The sequence below is a fragment of the Sipha flava genome, unplaced genomic scaffold (assembly GCF_003268045.1).
Source record: "Sipha flava isolate LNK unplaced genomic scaffold, YSA_version1 164_pilon_pilon, whole genome shotgun sequence".
Lineage (NCBI taxonomy): Eukaryota > Metazoa > Arthropoda > Insecta > Hemiptera > Aphididae > Sipha > Sipha flava.
This window is the reverse complement of record NW_020271825.1, coordinates 553,073-578,232: the sequence shown is the minus strand read 5'-3', so window position 1 is coordinate 578,232 and position 25,160 is coordinate 553,073. Positions and strand designations below refer to the sequence as shown.

Sequence of the window (25,160 nt, the reverse complement as noted above, 5' to 3'; positions counted from 1 at the left end):
TTTTTCTATAATCAATGATAGTAATAATCAATACCAATATGTCAGTATATGATACTTTGCAGTCAGTGACGTATTTTTATTTTTAGAGGTCACGGTTCTCGAACCCTTTAGTAGAAAAAAAGATTCAAAAGCAAGGGCACCCACAGATGAAAATTCAGGGGGGGCAGCATTAATTTTTATTAATAATCAAACATTTCTATACTAAACATTTTTATTAATTAATTGAACACAAATTGCAATTTTATTTTATTTTTCCCAAATTCATCAACAACTTTTTCAGCTAAATGAAGTTCTTCGATTTTTTTTCTGTGTAAACTTAACATACATAATCCAGATAAATGATTTTCACATATTGTTGAACGTAATCAGCTATGAATATTAATACACCTTGGTACCAATTATGATTTTTGGGATTTTGGGATATTTAATTTGAATATAATTATTTTAAATAGCTGGAAATCTAGGGAGGAGTTTTCCCCCTGCCCCTCCATGTGGGCGCCCTTGTTCAAATGTCATAAATGACTTACTACGAAGGTGCAGAAAAAGAGAATATTAATTTATATCATGTAGTGATAAATATATCTTCATTTGTATTTATAATAATAATAGAATAATATAATTATTAATTTATATCTTATATGTCTTTTTTATAATATTATAAAATGACTAATTTTTCAAATCAATTTTAAACACTCTACCCACAAAAAATTAAAACATTTGAAAATACGCCATTGTCTGTGTATCTAATACTTACACTACTTTTATTGTTTGTTAATACCATTAATATTTAGGAATCAGGAACAAGTTCCCAATTTACATGTTTGGAAGATTAACGAGTAATAATAGCAATAAAAGCAAAACTTTCAATAGATAGCGTTTGTGCGGCTTTTTGGATAATTCAGAAAACTGCAGGAGAAGAAACATGCTTTTGTATGATTCTTCACAAGAAATGCATCACCTCTAATAAATGTTTTATGTTTATCGTAAAATTCTTAGTATAAAATAATAATGCACGATATTCATCATCGTACCAATCATTGTCGGATGCATAGGCACAATTTGGGGAGGGCTTGGGTGTGCTTAGCACCCCCAAATGTGTTTATGTTAATTTACATTTAAATACTCATTACTCATTATGCATAGAAAAACATAATAGTTTTTGAGTTTTTTTGTATAAATATATAAATTTTTATACAATACAAAAATATTTCGCAATACGAAAAAAAAAATCTTTGCTATAGGATAAAAGTTTCAAGTTTCTAGCCATATTACTTTTGGAATTATGACTAAATAGGTAACTAAAATTTGAAATGTGAAAGTCTTATTTACAGCGTATTTTTACCATTTCAGGACAGTTTTTTCCTCATGTCTAGAAAAACTATTATGATTTAAAAAAATGAACTATCTAAAGTACCAATTTAAAATCTAAAAAAGTCCTAGAAAAAACTTTTGGGCCAGTATTTCTATCCGAAAAAGTGTTAAACAAATAAAATACAAAAATCATTATAAAACCATAATATTCTTCACTTCAGTCAGAATCTAAAAGTGATCATGTGATAAAATATCTGTGTTTACAGACAGGTAATTCATTATACGCGCAATAAAAATTTAAAATTAAAGTGAACAATTTAAATTTAGCAAATATTTTAGCAACTGTTGAATTGTACGGTTTGCGGGTGTCTATAACCATTAAGGAACATGAAAAAGGTAGAAGGGCTTCAGCACCCCCAGTTTTTTCATTGAAATTGCGCTCTTGGTCGGACGCTAATTTTTTTTTTTTTGTCCCAAAATTTGAAAAACTAATACTCAGGCTAACTCACGCCTAGGACGACATAAGACTACCGACCATCTGAATTCTAATTACCTTTACTAACATAGTAACATCTCATAGATATAACGTCAATGATCTCAGATCACCAGATTTAACAATTTGTGATTTATTTATATTAGCGTGTATACGGTCTAAAGTGTATCAAACAAAATCTGCTTTGGTGAATGAACAAAAGAAAAGTCAACAGAAGTGAAAAGACGATCGCGTCCACAGTCTTATCGTTGCGAATAATATCGTAGCAACACATAAATCTAATCATCTAACACATAAATGCATATATCAAAACGGACGTCATCAGAAAGGTATAATTTTATAAATATAATTGATTAATCATACGTAAAGAAAATGTCATGTTATAAAAATTAGTGTACATTAGGTACTTCATCGTCGATGGTGGATATGTATTACAATAATTGAAATGTATTGGTATTTGCCATTTTGTACTTACAAAAAATATTCATTTTAGGATTGATAATTCATCATAATAAACCTAATGCATCATAATTATATATTTTTATCGACTTTAAATGATTTATGATTCTCATTTTTCGAGGGTACTTGGTTGATGATATTTTAATAACCTTTCGCATTAATTAATAATTAAGTACAAATAACATCTACAATTAAATTAACCAATGATAATTTGTCATCAAATGTTATTAGAATATTATTATTCCATTTAATTCATTTAATAAATATTTTTTTTAAGTCTGGTAATTGCACATATATTCTACATAATTTGATAATTATAGTGTAAGAAAAATTCAATAATTGTTTAAATACAATTTTCATTATTTTATATTAACATAATGACTATCATAACTTTACCGTTGGGATATATTTTAAACAGGTACATATTTTTTAAATATTTTGCCACATTTCCTAAGTTTTATTTCTTATCATTAAAAGTACCCAAATTTATTATTGCCAACTTCATGCACGTGGTCCCTTATCTTAAGTCTGAACTATTAACGTCATATACCAATACAAGTACAAATATGAAATGTATTTCTTACTTAAAAGTTAATTTATAAAAATATAAAATAAACGAAATATTGTTTGTTTTCTTACTTACTGTCTTACTTTAGACTTCAAAGAACACTTATTCAATGTCATTATCAATAGATGCTTCAACGAGTTGGATGGATTTCAATTATCGCCATTTAAATTTTAACTTGATCGATTAAATCATTATGTTATTAAATCACGTTTATTTTATTTGCTTGTATTTTTTGTCAGCTTCTCATAAACTTGGTGAGTTTTTTTCCCCGCTCAACCTTAATTATTACTGCATAATATACAGACATGGTGATTTGTTGCAGTATCTTCAGATATTGTCATTACAATTTTAAGTCAACAAAATGATTACAGTGCTGACCAAGCATTAAGCTTGAAGAATAATATTTTAAAGCAAAAAAAATCTATTAAAGTTAGTGTACATATTATTTATTATATTCAGTAACTTGCTTTAGTTACTAGTTAATAATATTATCTATTAAAAAAAAATTCTATTTTATCAATTGTATCAAACAAAATTTAGTAAATATTTTAATATTAATGATTACATTTATAATTATTAGTATTCATACGTTGATAGTTGAGTGTTAATAAATAAATAAAATTAAATAAGCATTATAACTTTGCTGATGCCTAAGTTGATGTATAATTTTTATTCAAAATCTATTTATTGAAATTATTTGATTCGTTTGAACTGTAAAAGCATTCAATTGATAAGGTTTGAAATAAAATATAGTTATTTTTATTTGTTCTTAATTTTAAATTTTACAAATTATATTTCCATAAAATATTAACATTTCAATGTTCACCTTATAGAATGCACATTTTGGTGAAGTATACATGCTCCATGAACAATTTCCTGGACCAGGGAGTTGGACAATTATTCCAATAATAAAATTGTAATAAAATATTTGCATGGAATTGTTTTTAAATGTTCAACTAGTATTCTCTTATATTTATTTTAGATTGTATCAAAATAATGAACATTCAAAATGGTTTTTGTTTTGTGAAGAAAATGCTTTTGTGAATTACAAAAATTTACTTTTATTTTTGGAGAGTAAAAACTCTAATGAAGTGAGTATGTCATATAAATTATCAAACTTATAAAATGAATATGAAAATAATTATTCTAGTATTTTGCTATATTATTCCTAGTACAGTAAATAGTTGATGAAATATTTTAATTACCTTATGCAAGATTAAATTTCTATAACTTACATAAATTAATCTATCTATCATTGAAATTATGTTTTACTTTAGATTATCTTGTAGATGATTTTAGCTTATTACTTAGTTTAATTTCTTATGTAAAAAATATGAATTAATTTTTTTTTTTTATTTTCTTTTTAACTATATGGAATTTAGTCTGTTTGGATGGGATATGGTGTGAAAGATAAATACCCTACAATCATTCATCATTATGCTTTTGAAGAAGATGAAAGCAAAAGGGTTACTTACCCACTATTCGCCGCAGGATTTCTGATGTCTGTTGAACTATTAAAAAGGTCTGTATAAAACTATTAATTTATTTTATTTAGTTTATTCTTGAATTTTTTTTCTTTTTAATTTTCATAGTATAGTTGATAAAAATGTAGAAGGTATTGGCTCTGACTTTTCAATTGATGCTTCTTATGAGTTGGCATTACTAGTCAATCATAAAATTCAACATTTACCTTTGAAATTTTGTTTAAAGTTATCTCCAGACTGTGTTGTCCATCCTCTAGCTGAAAGAAGTGAATGTGTAAGTAGTATATTTATATATTATCAATTCAATTTTTACATTGTAATCAGTTTTTTTCTAGGCACATTATGGAAAGGTGACCAAAGATTCAATTTATTTTGCTGTTAAAACCTGCAGTAAATTCCATAACGATAGAATACCTGTATTGCAATCTACCTGGGGCCGAGATACTGTTCATATTGAATATTTCAGTGATAAACTTGGTACTTTATATCTTTAAGTTTAATATGTATTAAGTGTATTAAAAAAAAATAAATATTCTTAGACAATACAATACCAACAACAGTATTAGATGTACCAAATACAGAAAGAGGACATTGTTTAAAAACATTGACAATTTTGAAATATCTATCTAAGAAACTTTTATCAAACAAATCAGTGAAATGGATTGCACTGACTGATGATGATACTCTTTTGAGGTAGTTTTAGTTCATTAAAAGCTTTATTGATGATTATAAAAATAATTTTATTTTTTCTTAGTGTTCCTCGATTAGCATCTATATTGAGCTGCTGGAATGGTCAGCAAATTGCGCTTGGACAAAGATATGGTTACAATATTCGAGGAGATCAGTCTTTAGGCTATAACTATTTGACAGGTGGAGGAGGTATAATATTTAATGTTGCCTTGGTACATAAATTGGGTACCAATTGCCGATGTTATGCCCATGATGCACCTGATGATATGGTTATAGGCATGTGCTTGCAGTCTTTAAATGCCACGGTGGTTCATTCTCCTGTTTTTCATCAAGTTGAATAACAATTAAATATAGTATTGATCTTTGTTACACACAATTTTTTATTTTATAGGCCAGACCGCAAGATTATGCTGATGAATATTTGGAATCTTATCCAATGGTATCTTTTCATAAGCATTGGATGATTGATCCAATTGAAATCTATCGTCATTGGCTATACCAAGATTCTTCTTTTGGGCATGATGAACTTTAAGGTATCAAATTAATAAATACTCTAACGCAAAAAAAAACCATTTTTAATAAAAAAAATTTAAAAAAAAATACAATAATATTAACCTTGATAATAACAATTAATACAAATGTAAATAATAGTTTTAACATCTTTAATAATTAGAAATTTGAATTTCTCGGTATATCTCAATTTATAAAATTATAGCTTTGATCGTACTGCTATCTCTGTCCACCAAGTTGGCCTTTCAAAAGTTGATTTATCTTCAAATAATACTTTTTTCAAATTATCATAAACCTAATACAAAATGTAATATACAACAAACAATTACTATTAAATTTAAATATTGATAATTTAATAATTTTTTACACTTTTACATTAGTTTTAGTAATTTATTAATTTAAGTTTAAATTTATTAATGTTAAAATATTGATGTATTTTTTAAAAATATTAAACTTTATACAATGTTTAATATTTACTTGGTTTTGTTAATTTACCTTTCCATTTGAAGCAGCTAACACAGAATTTAGTATAAAATCTGGAGGTACTATAGCATCAGCAAGTGTAACAGCCTCATCCTTAAGACTTGAACATAGTTCTATAATGGATCCTTTAACTATTACTGATGCCAATGGCCCATTGGCATAACCACCTATTGAATCAAGTAAAAATACTTACAATTGTATAAAATGTAATATTTATAAATACGTACCTTCATACATAATAGACAAATGTTTTTCAATTGACCAAAATCCATAGAGTGAAGCAAGTTTCTGTAAAACTAATTTGTGAGGGATATCTAAATTTGGAGATTTTGTTGTTTCAATAAATTCTTTTAGAACAAGATACTATAGGAAAATAAAATATATATATATGTATATATATATAATACATTATAAAAGTAATTAAAATAATATATTACTTACTTCTGCAAAAACTATTGATAGATCTCTAGCAAAGAACATCTGAGAATCATTTTTTGCAGTAAATACATCTTTTTGTTGATCTTTCAATAACTGTAATTGTGCATGTGTCTGTCGTAAAAGATAACATATCATCCATTCGAAACATGAAAGTAACTCTAAATCTATCCATATAGAAATATATTAAAATTATGTCATGTTTAAAATGTATAATAAATTACGTGTGTATGTGAAGACTTCATTTATTCTGGACAATTTAAATTTTTCATTCAGTATAGTTTCTGCTTTTTTCAGAAATCCTATAGTACCTAATGGAGTATCACAACAACTCTTATCTCCGTTCAATAAACTTGCCCAGATATTTAACAGCCAATTACTCGTTTGTTGTATTAATACATTATTATCACCTTCATATGTACAATTAGCATCATTCGCACTCCGTAATTCACTAAGTCCAGCAGCTAACAATAATATTAAATAAATACAAATTTAACTTAATTTGATACTCAAAATTACCTTTTAAATACCCATGACCACCACATGCTTCTCTACATTCTTGAATTGCATCACGACATGTCCATGCAGCAATGGGTTTTGAGCAACTAGAAACTGCATGGATTTCTACACCAAGTAATCGCTAAACAAATTAAACTTGTATAATATTTTCTTTACATTTTTTTAAAAAAATTTTTATAGTTACAAGTTTTTCAGAACCAGCATTTGTCATCATCTCCATTATAAATGACTCATAAACTTTTGCCACATAATCGCCATAAATTTTTAATGCATATGCAGCAGCCAAATTTGGGATTAGTCGACATTGCTAAAAATAAGATTGATTAGTTTGATATTATATAAAACAAACCATTAGAAATTAAACAAAAATACAATTTGTATACAATATGGATTCTAGTTTAGAAATAAATTAATAAATTAAAAATCATATTTACTACTAGCTGATATTCTAATACTGGTAATTCTTCACCATTTGGTGGTCCAAACTGTTTCCTAACACCTGTATATCTTATTGCTATTGGAACCGCTTTTGTAATGTATGCTACACATATATTAACAATACTTAACCTTCCAATCGATAAACTTCCCAATGAAGCCCCTATAAATATAAATTATATTTTTTAACAATACTGGTTAATGAAGAATAAAATTCAATTTTAAATTTAAATTTTACTACTTTAATTATACAAAATACTAAGTTTTTACTTCAAAATATTTTAAAACATAATTCAATAAACAAAAAGTATTTACTGTGTAAATAATAAATACTGAGTATCATAAAAATGTACTAATTTTTACAGGATAATACCAACAGTTATAATGACCCTTCAGTCTTAAATTATAAAATATGTAAATATTAGAAAAATAATGTAAACAATACATTGTTTATTTAGTAAACATAATACACTACTTTAACAATTGTAGCTTTTAATATAATTACTGTTTAAATAAGAAGTAATAATAAAAGTTGTATTATTACCTAATCGTTTTGATTTATTTTTGAAAGGTGAAATGTATTGTCCATTATCATTTATATCTCCTGTTTTGCTTAGTAAACTTTCCTTTGGTATACAATAGTTATTAAACATTATAAATCTATTAGGAAATATTAATTTAAGTGTTACAAAATATACATATGTAATATTAGAAAATAACATACCCATTATCCACTCCATTTAAACTAGCTTTTTCTCCCAAATCTCCAACTATAACTCCAGAATAAGGTAACATAGTTTTTGGATCTCTTATACTAACAACAAATGCATGTAATCCATGGTCATCACCATTACTCATAATTAACTTGGCCCATATTATTGCATGTGTACTTGATTTTCCTAAATAATTTCAATTATATTTATACAAACAGGTGTAAATAAATCATTATTACAATATTAACTAAAAGTAAATTTCGTTTTATATAACAAATTATATTAAAAACTATTTTAAGATGTATTCTAAGTATAAATAATACATTATCTATCTAAAAATAAAATAATTACCTAAACTACCAACCCAACATTTTGCTGCTTCAAAATCTGGAGTGTTTAAAATAAATTTTTTTATATTATTATCATATAATGCTACTGTTCTCATTTCTTTAGTATTAGTACCATGTGAAATTTCTGTAAGTGCAAAACAACCAGGAACCTAAAGTTTTAATAAAATTTTTTATACAAATTTACATAATTATTTATTATGTTAAATGTAATATATCTCACTTTTCCTTCTTGAGCCTTTTGATATAAATCTGAATTTCTTCCATTATCCATACTAAATATTACATTAGAAAACATGTCAAACGTAAGTCCAACTTTTATTGCAACAGACGGACAGTATTGAAACATCGATATAATCTTAGCTAAAGCCTGCAAATTCAATATTTCATTATTTAATAAAAAAAAGTAAATTACATAAAAATGTTTACTGTATTTACCAGTCTAGGACTTGTCATTATTTCATCAAATGGATAAATATTTGATTCTACAATTTTGTACATCCTTAATAATGCTAATCTTCGTTGCTCATCTAATGACAATGTTTCATTGGAATGTTGAAAAAGTGGATCAGATTCAAAAGCTTTCCAAGCTCTCATCTAATCATTATAATATAATACTATTATATTACAAAACATAGTAAATTTAATAAATATATTAATTAAGCACCTTATATCGTAAAACTTCTTCAGTTTCTATAAAAACTCTCATTTTTTTCCAATCAATAGTAGCACGTTTTCTGTAAAAATCTAAAGGTCCAGATTCAAAATCTTTTAAAATATCTGGACAAGTATTCATTGTGATCTACAAAAGAAATTAAAAATAGTATTTTATTATTATTTAAATATAAGTCTTAATTATATTTCTATCGATGAAATTATAATGCTCCTTGATATTTCAACTATACAATTAATTAATACTACTATTAACCTATTATATCCAAAGAAAATAAAAAATAGAAAAACTATGAGAGATAAGTTCATCACACTGGAATAACCATTTGAAAATTTTTTAGATTCCAATATTATGAGGAGTTTACTGATAAGTTTTATTTCTTAAAGTGAAAATGGTAAACAATAGCAATTTATCTTTTGTCCATTTTGGAACATAATCCCATATGTTGTTAATATAGGTAAGGCTTTTCACATATTTAAAATTATTTAGGATACTTAAATATACTATACAGATGATTAGTAATACAGTCCAGTCCTTCGGTATAATTTATTCAGAGGTTACTAGGTTACAATAGATTATAGTTCAATAGAACAATATCTTATTAAGAAGAGTTAGTTGTTCTAGTTAAAAAAATGAAATTACATTTTTAATGAATTATAAAATTATAAATTGTAGGTAATTTAATGAAATAAGTGTTAGGTATAGGTAATATTTAAATATTATAATTATGTTGTGTCAATCAGTAAAATTACCTCGGAGTTAATTGTGCTTGAATACTTAAATTTTTTTTGAAAATTAAGTTTTATTCTACGTCTGATTACAAACATTTTGATACTAAAATCTAAAATAAAATACATACAAATGAGATACTAACAAATTGGATGTATTTCTTAACAAATAAAAATTGTAGTTGATATGTTTTTAAATGAAAATTAAAAGGACAACCATACTTAATGATAAATTGCTCCATCACCAATAATGGTAGACATATAAGCTAGGAATATTGAAATAAGTATGTGATAAATTGATATACAATTAGTTACCAGTATTTTAACATTTATCTTTATACAATATTTATATGTTGATATATTTTGATATCACAGTATTTTCAACCAAAAGGCATTATTTCAATATTTATATATTTATTATTCATGTAAAAATAAAAATATATAAAGTAAGGTACTTTAGAGTTAAATTGAAAATTTTAAATAAATGTAGATTATATTACTGTATACATTTTTTTATAGTAATTTAGGTTAATTTTAGTACAAATTTAGAATTAAATTTGTTTATTTTCTATTGAAATTAAATTTGTATTCGGAATACACATTTCTACTATGATTTAAATTTATTAAACATTATGCACCTTCTTTAAAGGTAAAAAGGTAAAATTTTATATTATCTTAATACCCCTATAGAAAAATAATAGTTTCCACGCTATTTATTCTAATGCAATTTGAGGTACTAACAGTAGGTCTTAATTTGAACCAAATTGTTTCTTAAATGTAGTTACCATCATAATGAGTATATCACAGATAAATGATACAGACAATGGCGTATTTTTGGAGGAAGGGAGGTCTAGAGTTTTAAACTTCGCCAAGAGGAAAAAAAAGTTCAATCATAAATGACTTGCTCTAAAGGAACAGAGAAATAAAACATTAATTTATACCATATGGTTGTAATATTTGTATAATAATATAATTATAATTTTATAAAATTAATTATTTTTTAGAACAATTGTAAACCCTCCCCCCTAAAAATTTGAAAATGTGGCACTGTATACGGATAATCGATGAATGTACAGCAGCATATTGTACCTACCTCGTTTGGTTTTTTTGCGAATTATGTATAGTTTTGTAAATAATAATCGTTAATAATTGTTTTATAATTTTGTATAGTTTCAAAGTTATATTGAACAGAGAGGAAAACTGAAACAATATTTGTAATTTAAACAGAACAAGACTGTAATGATGAGAAACCAAAACACGAATAATGGGTCATCAAACAAGTGAACGGCATGACACACATGGGTTGTACTATTATTAATAAGTAATTGTTGTGTTGCAAGGCAACACGTAATTACAATCGCTATTACGGACGCGAACGGTAATTGATCGACGTATAAAAAAATAATAATAATACATGATAATACTTTTTAAAAGAAAGCTGATAAACCTTATCTACATATGATAGCTGCACAAAATAAACATTCCGTGACAGCTGTAAACATTGAATGGCCGCTGCACGTGATACGTGGATTTGAAACCAGATACCGCTGCAGCGTTCAGAAATGATATTGGAAAATGTATTACACTGCAGATGACTACATCGTCACTTCAATCCGTTTCTCCGATGGCCATTAGGAACTGACGGTTTAAGGAAGTTCCATAAATATCTATATCATAATCAGTGTTGGCGCTAGGTATTTGCGGGGCCCTAGACATAGGTATTAGCCAATAGGTATCCAGAGGAGGGAGGGCAAAATTCTAGCTTTTTATTAAAATCGGGATTTATTCTTTCTTCGAATTTTAAACATTAAAAATAATAATGTTAAATTATTCTTATAATTTTTTTTTTTTATTATTATAATGTGTTAACACAAAATTATTTACAAATAATAAAAAATAACTAATTTTAATTTAAAATTTAGATACCTATCGATGGGTGGTTTATGTACGTATCGACTGTACTTACGGTTTAATATACATCTTAAATCGTCACTGTACTCTATGTCTACAAGGGCATTATAATTTATTGTAAATTATTTTCTTGGAATACATTTTAAAGTGGGCATTAATGAGACAAGAGGTCCCAAATATTTAAATAAATTTGATTCAGGATGTGTATTAAGACACGAGAACTTGTGTAGAGTTTGTGTGGAGTAACAGAAGATTTTTTAACATAGGAGTTGGTGTGAATCAGGGGTCGGCTCTTAGCCCTTATTTGTTCTCTGTGAAAATCAGTGGTGTTCAAATGATTTTGTCATGAGGGGAAATGCAACTGATTTTTTTAACAAATATTACTTATAAAAATCTGTATTATTAAACATTTCCTACACTTCTCACATGTGGGATATTCCCGGAAACTTTCCTCGGACATGTTCATGATTTTATTTTCCCGAAAAAGTGCACATCCCTGGTCTATATAGAAGATAATTATAATTATTATACCATAACAGGGGCATATATAAGGGGGGAATGTGGGGTCAGATCCTCCCCATAAGCCTAAACCTTTTTAAAATTGTATAAAATAGTGTTCTTAATGTAAGGATATTATAAAGAAACAAAAAAATATTGCAAGGATTTATTGTAAACAGTATCGGATTAATAAATTTGCTGCATAGGGACAGATTTTAAAATTTCATCTTTCAACCCCCTCCACAAACCAATATATATTTATATGTATACAACAAGTAACAACATAATTAAGTTTGTTTAATTAATTTATATTTATAAACATATTGTAGCATCAGTAGTTTTTAAATTTATAGACTTTAGTAGGTACTAAATATAAACATTTAAATACAAATTTATTCAATATAAAACATTTACAACTATATTTTAGCTATCTGTGCAGCAAACTCTTTAATAATATTATTTCAACCTATACTTTTTAGGAAAATATTTACAATAAATATTAGAGACAACTATGACTACTTTCATTAGATAATTATGTTTTCTGGTAGTTCTTAACTGTTTTTAAAGATGAGAACGATCTTTCTCCGCTAGCATTTGACCATAAAAAGTTTTAAAGCTATTTACACAATAGGTAATGAATCGTTTAACTTTAATACTGTTAATACTTCAAGAAAACTGTGCATAGTTAATTCTTCATCTTCTGAAAAATACTTCATTATTGTATTAAATTGTATAATCTCATTCTCAAGTTCCTGTTATAAACACTATAAATATTTACTAACTCCTTTTTGATTTTTCTCGTAAAATATCATCGTCAATTCCTTCCATATTAAAAAAAAAAAAAACCCCAAACCACTCATTTATTTCAATATATTTATTTTTATGCGCTTTCCATTCATATTGATTAAAGATAAAATATTAGGCACGTTTTACAGTCAATCGTGATTAGTGAATCAAACTCGATAACGAAGACAACTATGACCTCAAGACTCGAGAGAGATATAACAAAAACAATTTCTTAGTAATGTGTAAATAAATTATTTGAAACTATTAATAGGTATCAAATTTAATAATCTGATCGTTATAAATTATAATACACGCATAGAGTTATATAAGAAGTACAATGAACATAATTTTATGTCAGTGTAACGCAAATAAAAATGCATAGGTCCGAGTGCTAAATAATAATAATATGGTTTACCCTTAATATGCTAAACGCCCACAAACGAAATAACTCAGCAGTATAATATAATATAAAATAACTATTATAATTATAATATTATGTAATTGTTATTAATATTTTTCAATAATAAAATAATAATTTTTTCTAAAAACTAGTATATACATTAGAAAAAAAAAAATTTCCGCCCCTAAAATTTTGTCACCCGGGGCAGCTGCCCCCTTTGCTCCTCCCCCATTTAACCAGAAACTGATTGTAAATTATTATTTTGACACATTCAATATATATATATATATATATCTTTTATTATTTATTATTTAAATGTGCAGGTACTTAGGTTTTTGAATTTTCCTTCCATAATGATTTGTTTGCAACTAATCCCTCCCCCATACAAAAGTTATGTATATGCCACAGTACCATACACAGTGACACAATGTATACAAATATACTTAATACTATATGGTAGTTGTAAGACATATGGTCAAAAAAAAAAGAAATAGAAAAAAGAACATGGGGGATGTATCCCTATTACCCGCCCCCGTTCGACTGCCACTGCTTATGACCATAATAAATTAATTATAACTCCAACTTAATAAAAACAAAACTAAAAATTTCTACATAATTCAATTAGTTTTAAAATAAATTATTATATTCAGTCAGTGGTCAGTGTCTGCTTATTGAAAATATTTAGATTATATAAGCCTAGAAATATTGAATCTCAGTATATAGTAGTATAAAATGGATTTATGTATTCATATGAATATGTTATATTTAACAAAATAAATAGAAACACATTTATAAAATATTATTTTAGTATATCACATTATAAACAACTAAAACATAAAGTCATACTTTAAATTGTTATCAAAGCAAATATTTTTTAAAAAAAAAAAACTTATTGGAAAAAATGCATTTAAATAAGCTGGATTTATAGAAATTAAACATTCATACATACTTAATAAAATGTATAAAACTTAAAAAAAACAATTTAAAATAATTATCAAAAAAATTAATAAAAAATAATATATTTAAAATAATAACAAAAAATTATATACATAAAAAAAATAAATAGCTTTTACATAAAGTAATAATTTCAATCTTTAACAATATAAATCTTTTTTTAAAATAATTAAATACAATAAAATGTATACATTTGAATAAGCTGAAATTTATATAAATGGAACAATAATAATTAATATAATAAATAGAATATCAACTTCAAAAAACAATAAGAAAAAATTTAAACAAGTAAAAAAAAAACAAAAAAACAACATTCATGGTTAATTTTGTAGCAAATAAGAAGAAATAGTTTTTCACGTCATTGATAATAAGTAAATAATTTTCAGTAACAATGTCATTATTCATTCTAAATTATTCATCTAAAAAATTAAATCACAATTAAATTATAGTGTTAAAATAATAAAACATATTCAATTACCTCAACTAACTGCAAACGCGTGACTACATCTTCTTGTTCATTCGGATTATTTTGACAATCCATACTACTGTCAGCTGTTACCTAAAAAATTATAAAAATCAAACTGCAGTTACAAAATTAACTATTAAAATCAATATAAATATAATAAAAATTAAAGTAAAGTTTTTCTTGTTTTTCTTACCATGCTTACTTTTTTTCCAAAACGTTTTTTTCGGAAAATATCTCCTGTTTGATCCTTACTAAAAAACCAATGACTCATTGTATGTAATATGAATTTATCATCATTAATCATATCAGGATTACCAACATCCCTCGTAATATGGGTTCAATGAAACACCAATCCAATCCCACTAAAAATATAAAATAAATAATTAGTAAATTAAAAAATTAAAAAAATAAGATCACTTACTTCAACATTAATATATGTTACAAATAAAATGGTTTAGAGCAGTAACCCTCCTGGAGCTTCACATAGATGAACACTGCAGTGTTTAGCACCATTAATACTCTTTTGAGGTATTACATCATTATTATTTAATATTTCATAAAACTTCAACCAAGCTGTAATTAATAACTTGGGACATCCAGCTCCTCTAACTTTATATAGAACTTCATCAACTGGATTAGTTTGATTGGTATTCTTCTGCATTCATCCAAGGTGAAATCATCAAGTTTATCTTTGACAATATTTGTTGTTTTTTTTTAAAGTGATAAAATCTGGTAACTAAAAAAAAATTAATTAATTAATACTTAATTATAATTAAATTAACAAGTGCATAACTGGGATTGTTTTTAAATAATTTAGCCTATGTACTTCTTATAATTTTTCTTAATGGTCAAGTAAGAAAAGAATAGTGAGGAGGACTTGAGGAAAGCTTATTTCTATTATAAGTACATTATTTCTCTTAATTTTTTCAAAGCTTAACGTTGCATTTAACTCTTATGTTATATGAAATATGAGACACAATTTTAAAAATTACATAACATTTCAGATAGTCATTAAATTGAAAAAATGTTAATGTTTCAGAGTATAATCATTCAAGTGGGTAAATTTTTTTTTCAAAAGGATCAGGTCATAAAAATTTGGCATGATCAATTTAAATTAATTATATTGCATCTAAAACTTTGATTAACATTTAAGTATAAAAATAGTTTTAATCAATAATACATATTTATTTATCCCCCCCCCCCATTTTCTTTGACTCAGCATGTTGTTTTTTTTTTTTTGGAAGCTTCCACTTGTTGGACTTATTCATCGTACATTTATTTAAGAACAGTTGATTAACTTCGTTGTACTGCGATCGTTTTCCACAAGTGTTGTTGTGTGGTTTTTTATTTGTTGATCCATCATACTTTGACCAAGACGACTTACAGAACTGTTCTATCCTATGTAGTCGCCTAATCATCGTCCCAGTAGTGGATAGTGACGGTGGCCTAACGGGTCATCCCCACACCTTTACAGTCGCTGGATGACGACCGAAATGGACCCGCTACGTTGGAACCGGTTTTGACACCGGAATCTCCCACTCCCGCAGACCACTGAGGTTCCGAAGCCCTTAAATGTGGTTACAATATTAGACTTAAAGTACTTCATTTGTAGTTTTTCAAGTGATTTCCTTCACTACGTCTTAACCTTACTGTCATGGGGTTTTTGATCAAAGTTTTCCTTCCTTTAAGACGGCTCACAACCGAGGCTTAAGATCCCGTCCTACCCTTTATTGAGAACCACTTTGTCAGCCCTCAGTTCATCGACCTGTCCAACATAGGAAACCCTGTTGGTAGTAAGCTACCGTGGGCATTGCTCTCGGAACTATTGAGGGACGCAAGCCCCCCACCAAGTCAAGGTGGGTCGTCGTAGAGGTTAGTCACGCTGGATGAGACTTACACAGCCCCACCAGCGAGGCTGGGTAAGAACATATTTTTTTTTCTACACCTCTGTAAGGGATGACTGTCTCACGGCCGTTCTAAACAAAGCTGTAAAATATTTTGTGAAGGCTTGAGTGTGAGGGAATGTTTTGTACTTGCCTCAATAAAAGTTGTGACGTAAAAAGAATAAGTTATGGTGATCCGCCCCCGAAGTATTTCTTTATCGGCAAATACGGGTGGCGAGCTTATTTCCAGTTATTAGACGGGGGGAAGTCCCACAGTACTTTGGGTACCCACAGACGGTGTTAATGGAAAAGTTCACGTTAGTTAAATTAATATTTATTTAGTACCTAAGCCTTCTTTTTGGTCTCCAAAGCTATGTCTGTAGGAAATTTAACACTCTCGTAAAATTATTGAACTTGCCCCTCAATAATTGTTTCTAACTGGGCTGTTGCTATTTGAGGTTTTATATTTAAGTAATGAAAATAGGACAAACTTCAACAAAATGTACTTTAAAACTTCAACGAGGAAAGTGTTAAGTACACACCTCATTTGCCAAAGGCGTATTTGTGTTGACGGCATGGGGGGGGGGGCGAAACTAATTTTTCTTCAATACAAACTTAAAAATAATTTACAGTTCATAACCTATAACTCATGTTTCTGTTATAATTATAACATATTATAATGATAAACCTTAGTAATTTATCCTCTTAATTATTTATACATTAAATTTTTTAAATCAATGTATTATATTAAAAAAAAATACGAGCCATGGGGGTCGAATGCTCCCTTCCCCCCTCAAATACGCCATTGTCACTCGCTTCAAATATTTAAAGTAATTAAATGTAATTTATTTTAAAATATTTAGCAAAAAATAAATTACATTTTGTAATAGAAAAACTAAAACTACCTTTTCGTGCAAAAACTTATTATGACAATATAACAGCTGAAATTGACTACAAAAATACAAATCATAAATAATTATAGCTGCCTGAGAAAAATTTATGAGATTTATTATATTAGTTATTTATTATATTCATTATTAAAATGTTAAAATTAATCATCCATTTCAATTTTTTTGAGTCAATTACATTTACTTTAACAATCATTTATATAACTATTTTTTGCTCATAAACCTATTGACGAATACATCATAAAATATGGTTATGACGTGTATACTCGAAAATGGATTCATAACAAAGTAACAATGAATTCCTATTACTTTTTATACGTATTAGTGCACAACCTTAATATTATAATAAACGATTATTTGAACTATTTCATTATTTAATGTGTAGTATTATTCATAAATCATTCAATCAATGTAGACTCATCCAAGAATGTACACAAACCAATTATTAATACATTTTAAATAAAATAACACAAAATTAAAAAAAAAAGATTTGAAATTTGGTTGATAAGTTTAAAAATTTGTATATTTACATATTGATTGTATGGATTAAATTAGAAAATGATTTTTAAATAGCAATATAATGAAAACCACGAGCGAAGTAATTGTGCGTTAATTGTGCACGTTTGTGCTCTATAAGTTTTGATCAGACATAATAACCAATAATTAATCATTTTTGTAATAATTAAAATTGTTATGCAAACATTTTTTATTTAACAATATAGGATGAACCTAGTATAAAATTGTTATGTATTTGTACTATGTATTTGAATAGTATAGATATGATCCCTTGACCTTGACCACTGGACTGATAATGTTATAATGTTTCAAAGTTCTTGTTAAGTCAACTTTTTTGGTGTTTTTGTGTACCTAATTATAGTAAAAAATGTTATGGTTATCATAGGCGTAGCTTGGTATTATTTGTGGGGGCTATATTATAAGACTAGAACAATGTATTCCAAAAACTCCTTATCTTTAGTTTGAATTAAAGCTAAAGAGAACATTTCCTAGAAAAAACAATTTATATGTGTCTCATTCTTTACCTGACATTTTATTTTACAATACATAAAAAAACAATTAATTCTGAGTTATTAAATTAAATTATTTTTTTTTTTAAATAACTAATAAAATATCTTCTTTTAACAGTTAATTGAGTTTTGCCCAACTTTTCAAAACACTATCAACTAAACGACAAAACATTGTCACTGAGTGACATTTAAGTCACCTAGTTAACACGTTTAAAAAATGCACTGAATAAACATACAAACATTTTTAACAACTGATAACTTTTGGTGCGTGGCAAAATTGTAATAAAAATAATTTTAAGGAAAAACTTTTATAAAAAATTTCAAAACATCGATGTACCGAACATAAGCCTCGATGTTATAAAAACATCTATGTTTTTTGCTCACCTTTAGTATTTATGTTTAGTTTAATTTGAGTTGGTCCTGTTTCCAAGTTCCCTAAGTCTAGCAAAAATGAGTAATTTAATGCAATTTCAGAATGCTTGGATTGAATATTGGTAACATCAGGTATTGACAAATTATTAATTTTAATTTTACTATTTATTAGACTTGGATCATCCACTGCAAAGTCTTCGTTGTCCCTAGTTGGTGGTAATGTTTTCTTGTCAGGCTTTTTCTTTACATTAAAATATACTTAACATTTTTTTTTTTAAAAAAATAAGAAAAACAAGAAAAAAAGAAACAAAGGTATTAAAATTAATTAAAAGTGTAAGAAGTAATATGCTTTATAGTAAAATATAAGACAAACGTGTATGTGATTAGCAGTAGACAAACAAACAACAAAGACCAGTCACTAATTTTGTGAAAAATACCAATAAATAAATAATTATTATGTGTGTGTTCCATACAAATGGCCGTTATCGTTATATTATCATCGGACGACGCGACAATGCATGACCCGATGATTGCACAGGGTAAATCCAAAAAATTAATATGACTTTGATCTATAAATAAAAATGTTTGTGATAAAAATAAGTAGTTATATGTATGTTATTGCAATAATTGTCAATACACAATAGACTGCTAATATTTAAAGCTTGATGAATTGTAGGAAAAATTATAAAAACATTAAAACTAGAGTTTATTAATTTTATATAAAATGAGGGGCTACAGAAATTTCTATGAGGGCTAAAGCCCTCACAGCCCCATGCATACTACGCCCATGATGGTTATTTATGAAAACATGGTAAATAATTGTTAGAAACGTCGAACAGAAATTGCCCTGATAAATTCAAACGCTAATACAAAGATGTAGAGCGATACAGTATTTAAAATGTAATTTTTATAATTTTCATGTTACATATATGAATATAAATAAGAGTAAGTATTATAACAAATATAAGAGTATTTTATGATGTGAAAAAAAATAGTAAAATTCTTATAATATCAATTTTTGTTCTTTAAAGTAGGTATGAAGTTTTAATCGTTAAAATTAGTCATAACATTATATTAATTTTTTTTTTAAATAATAAAAGCGTAGTAAATACAACCCCTAATCCTATTATCGGTTGTTGTATTATCTTTTCGGAATTGACGTTGTTGAAATATTTAAAAATCCTCACCTGTAAAAACAAAAAATTACTGGTGTACGACATTAGTCTAATACATATGTTGTTGATAGTTTTAATTCTGAGTACATTTAAATTGTATTCGCCGCAACATTTATTTAACAAAACTGAGAGAATTGATAACTATTTTAGTAAATATAGATTTAGTGAAGGTGATAAAAATATTAGTTGAATAGTTTCAAATTCTCTTCAATATTTTTTAAATGAATACATTGTTTAGCTGCTGAGTTATTATTATTTTTTTATTTCGTTTTACAAAACAAACAAAAATGTATTAAGACATTCATGATTTTTTATTATAGTTATAAATATACAAGCATTTGAAGTAGGAACAACAAACAATAAAAAAGTAGCTAATGTTTTTGACGTAAAAAAACTACTCATATAAAGAAAAAACAGTGTTATTAATTTTGGTATTATAAAGTTTATGGACTTTATCTTAGAATTTTATTCGGAAATGGGAGTGTTATATATTCTCATAAACGGATTATATACTATCGTTTCTATAACTGTCATTGAATTAACATTCTTTAAGTAACAGAAAAATGCATATGTCCATATTTTATGAACAATTGAACAAGGTTAAATAAATAATTTTTATGAACGTTATATTTTTTATCTAACTTATTTTAATCGATAAAATATTATTACTCTAATGATTTTATCAATAGTTACGTGTCAAAATACATTAGTATTTTTGGGAAATAAATGTGTTATGAATTATGGTTATCAATTATCATTTATCATATAAAGTTAAATAAAATACATATTAATTATTGATTTCTATAAAACCATTATTGATATATACAAAATGTATTCATCGAAATAACATACAATATGGTTGATTATAGTCTGGTTTATTAGTGATAGGTGAACAACTGATTGGCATAACCTAATTTTTAGAGTATAAACCAAGTGAAATAATACCCAAGATCTCATTTATTTGAACCGGGATTTTCTAACTTTTCTCTGTTTTCATTTAAAGATTGAATTTAAAGTTTTCACAATAGTGAATAGTGCACGTTTAAATTTAAAAAATTTCAAACAAAATTTATAATTAGATTTGTGAAAACAATATATTAAAATTAAGTTTTTTATTAACTGAACATTTTTTTTTACTGTTTAAATATGAATATTAATTTTATAAACTTCTACCAATTTTATAAATTTACTTTTTATTTTATAATTTCAGATTTTCTTATTTTAGCAACAGAAATTATGAAAATTTATTAATAAGAATTTTTTTAATGTGAAGTGAATTTTTATCTAGAATTATGAGTTTTTGGCTCTTGATACTGATAATCGAATATTCTTGAATTATAATTAACGTATTAAACAAAAAAATTTATGTTTCGATAACATTCTGATTCAAAATACTTAGTTGAACCGACATATCTTAGTCGAGTATATCGATTTCTATTTTATTTTTGTTTATGTATGAATATCCAATTGTTAATTACGTATCGGTTTAAATCACCAAGTATTTACGTTAGAACTACGTAATATGTAAATATATTGTGTACTAAATACAAAAAAGTAAAAACTAATAAGTATTAAGTTATATAGTGGAAATCAATATCTACAGAGTTATCGAATTTCAATTCATCTAAATTTATAATATACTTTATAAATTTAATTAAATGTAGTCATGTAGGTATCAACAACATATATACTTATGTATTAGAAACGTGGGAGTATTAAGAAGGAAAATACCTTATTACGTATATACATAGTCATTTATCACAATTTAACTGATAAAAATTTTTTCAATATATTAAAATAAATAAAATAATTAATGCTACTTCAAAAAACCATTTTTTTTTTTTTTTAGATATTTGAACCAAAAAAATACTGTGAACACAAAGGTGTAATATTATATGTAGCCATTTAGCTTTAGTGATTATTTATTTTATTCTTGAGAGTTTATACAAAGTTTTAGAGAAAGAGCAATACCATATGATTTTATTTATTTCACATTATAATAGTATTTAAATAATTACAAGTTAATATTATTTTTCCAGTGTTAGAAAATGCGCTGCCTAATGGTTCCCATCATTTTATAAATTGATTTATTCATAAAATATCAATATGCGTATTAAATATTACATAAATAATAAAAATAAATTTAATATATATAATCGTATATAGCTTTCAAATATTTACAATTCAGTTATTACGTTATGCCATAAATATAAGATAAATTATTTTCCTGCAGGAATTCTAACCATTCAAAATCTGTTTTTATAACATATTTAGATTATTAATAAAATAATTTATGATTATTATTAATAACATACATTTTAAATTTCGTATATTGTAATATACATATATACATTTTCAATTATTTTTTACCGATTATTTTATTGTTATAGAGGTTATAGTCCACACTATAACTTAGGATATTCAATAGTTGAAATTCAGCAAATAATAAAATCAATTACTTAATTTCAGTAGATTAATAAAAAGTACCTATATCATCTATGAATAGGTACATATTACGTTTGTCCGAGTCCATAATAACATTATTTTAAATTGGTCTTTTAATTTATATAAAAATTATTAATTAATTAATCATATATAATTAAACAATTAAGTTATTTAATGAGAAACTAAATATTATTAGAGCTATTGTAATATTATGCGAAATATAATACTCCTGATCTTGAGGTATATTTATTTAAGGTAAAATATTTTATGATTTTATGTGTAACAAAATATGTATTTGCCACATTGCAGTATTAGGTATTTACAGAAACGTTTTTTATAATAGCTTAAGCTGGGAATTTTTTTAAAACCCAATAATTATATTTTATTAGTCTACATATATACCATAATCAATAACTTAAGCAATTAATTTAGTTGAATTAGTAATCAATTTAGCAAAATTGAAAATAATATTTTTTTAACGTCAAAGAACAAAATACAGAAACTAAATATCGATTGCTCAGATACTTGGCAGTATATTTTTTTTTTATCCAATTATCTACAAAAAACTAATTTTATACTAGCATAAGCCAAAATTAAGTAAAATTAATAATAATTTTGGTATTTTTTAGCTTGGCAATACTCAAAAGAAATACTTCAAGTATTCATCATTTGAATACTGATTTGAATTATTTTTCGTTTCTATAGTAAATCTAAAGTGAGTAGACTTCTAACTTTATACGTAATTGTAACGCTTTATTGATGTTTATTTACATTATGAAGTTATGACTTAGATAAATTAAAATATAAAACAAGAATTATAACAAGCTATTTAATTTTTTTGGAATATGTTAATGACGAACAAAATTAACGAGTAAAGACGAAAATATGTTTTTAGAAAAAAAATTAATATTTTTGGTTTAAAGGTTTGTCTGTAGTTGCTTTTAAAGTTGAAAAACAGTAATATTTGACCACAATACAATACTAATGTGATGACTAAGTATTTTTTATGTATAATTGAAAAATCAAAGTAAAATAAATAAAACTGTAATTATTTTAATGTATTATATTATTTGTATTTTGTTCTACCATTTTCAAAGTTCAACAAAAATTTCGTAATGCATTTTAAAAATAATTAAAAAAATGCATATAATCTGATCACGTATAATGGATAATAAATTATAACTATAACGTATATTTATGATAGTAAAATGGAATTTATAAATATTGAATAAACTTCAGACGATCTGTTTAAATATATAATATTATTATAAGTATCAATATTATTCAATAAGCTTGTTGTTTAAAAATGACAGGTGTCGTTCCACAAATTCAATTATAAAATCTAATAGAGTATTAAATAATTTAGAACACTATTAGTGCTTATATCACTGACTATAATTTATTTACAATTGTACTGTTTTGAATAAAAAATCAGTATATATACATCAGAAAACTTGATAAAGCCTAAAATCATGTACCAAAGATATGACTACGAAGATAAATGACTGTATATATATAATATGCTATTGGTGTACAAAATCAATGTGTAAAGATGAAGACATGCAATTGGCAAAAGAAAATGCATTTAGTTAAATTAAAATATAAAACAAGAATTATAACAAGCTATTTAATTTTTTTGGAATATGTTAATGACGAACAAAATTAACGATTAACGAGTAAAAACGAAAATATATTTTTAGAAAAAAAAAATTAATATTTTTGGTTTAAAGGTTTGTCTGTAGTTGCTTTTAAAGTTGAAAAACAGTAACATTTGACCACTATGTAATCTTATTGTGAAGACCAAATGTTTTGTTTGTAGAACTAAAAAATCGAAACAAAATAAATAAGACCATAATTATTTTAATATTGTTTACTACCAATACGAAACATGTAATATTATCTACTCAGCACGAGTTGCAAAATTCGATATTACGGGTTTAAAACTTTTTTACTGGACACGTACATGCGCTGCAGTACCGGTGTACCTATCGTCTATCTGCTACGTAATAATGCGCACATGGTGTACACATATAACAGTATCGTACATCCATATGATGTATTGTGTTGTGTGACCGATTGTTGCATTTATAACATAACACATGCTTCCCTCGAAAAATGGTCGTATAAGATGTCATACTCTACCTTGTGTATACTACTTATATTTTTATATATATATTTCATTAACGACCTTGTCAGTAGTATAAAAATTGGGTTTCTATAACGAACGAAAAATAATAACGAATATGAATGCGAGAATAAATCGTTGTAGTAATGCATTTTTATTTTAACGAAAATTAGATGGTAGTGATCATCTGTGTGATCATCTGTAGTGATCATTGGTCTTCAAGTACACAATACAGCAGTTGTAGTGTGTGCTTGAGCTTCTGATGTCGAAACCAAATTTTCACTTTATAGTGGTGGATACATTAGTTCAATATTTATTTTATTGTTTTTGATAAACGCTGTCTTTTTAGCGCAAATACGACTGG

The 25,160-nt window shown here is 25.8% G+C and overlaps 3 protein-coding genes across 8 annotated transcripts; 1 reads left to right on the top strand and 2 right to left on the bottom strand.

The window, feature by feature from the left end:
• The first annotated feature begins 2,782 nt into the window (after positions 1-2,782).
• LOC112679524 (beta-1,3-glucosyltransferase) lies at positions 2,783-5,593 on the top strand. The gene is made up of 10 exons (XM_025549368.1): positions 2,783-3,085; positions 3,154-3,260; positions 3,665-3,747; positions 3,814-3,922; positions 4,214-4,353; positions 4,424-4,589; positions 4,651-4,792; positions 4,855-5,008; positions 5,070-5,337; positions 5,397-5,593. The coding sequence occupies exons 1-10, from the start codon at positions 3,025-3,027 to the stop codon at positions 5,535-5,537; spliced, it is 1,371 nt and encodes a 456-aa protein (XP_025405153.1). The 5' UTR covers positions 2,783-3,024; the 3' UTR covers positions 5,538-5,593.
• A 51-nt stretch (positions 5,594-5,644) lies between these two features.
• LOC112679523 (peroxisomal acyl-coenzyme A oxidase 3-like) lies at positions 5,645-11,254 on the bottom strand. Of its 5 annotated transcripts, XM_025549363.1 has the most exons (17): positions 10,942-11,254; positions 10,634-10,754; positions 9,873-9,961; positions 9,115-9,249; positions 8,886-9,044; positions 8,671-8,817; positions 8,452-8,599; positions 8,112-8,286; positions 7,932-8,047; positions 7,387-7,550; positions 7,137-7,259; positions 6,953-7,073; positions 6,658-6,897; positions 6,440-6,600; positions 6,226-6,361; positions 6,011-6,165; positions 5,645-5,810 (listed from the first exon to the last, which is right to left on the bottom strand). In XM_025549363.1, the coding sequence occupies exons 3-17, from the start codon at positions 9,945-9,947 to the stop codon at positions 5,715-5,717; spliced, it is 2,151 nt and encodes a 716-aa protein (XP_025405148.1). In that variant the 5' UTR covers positions 9,948-9,961; positions 10,634-10,754; positions 10,942-11,254; the 3' UTR covers positions 5,645-5,714. The 5 variants fall into 5 exon arrangements, 4 of the variants coding, with proteins under 4 accessions (XP_025405148.1, XP_025405151.1, XP_025405150.1 ...); XM_025549366.1 differs by lacking the exon at positions 9,873-9,961; XM_025549365.1 differs by lacking the exon at positions 10,634-10,754.
• Positions 11,255-14,713: 3,459 nt separating this feature from the next.
• Positions 14,714-19,451, bottom strand: LOC112679579 (cap-specific mRNA (nucleoside-2'-O-)-methyltransferase 2-like). 2 transcript variants are annotated; one of them, XM_025549451.1, is made up of 6 exons: positions 19,214-19,451; positions 19,064-19,120; positions 15,285-15,599; positions 15,057-15,225; positions 14,876-14,956; positions 14,714-14,816 (listed from the first exon to the last, which is right to left on the bottom strand). In XM_025549451.1, exons 4-6 carry the CDS (start codon positions 15,165-15,167, stop codon positions 14,799-14,801), a joined length of 210 nt encoding a protein of 69 aa, XP_025405236.1. In that variant the 5' UTR covers positions 15,168-15,225; positions 15,285-15,599; positions 19,064-19,120; positions 19,214-19,451; the 3' UTR covers positions 14,714-14,798. The 2 variants fall into 2 exon arrangements, with proteins under 2 accessions (XP_025405236.1, XP_025405235.1); XM_025549450.1 differs by having other exon boundaries at positions 19,064-19,451.
• Positions 19,452-25,160: the final 5,709 nt, after the last annotated feature.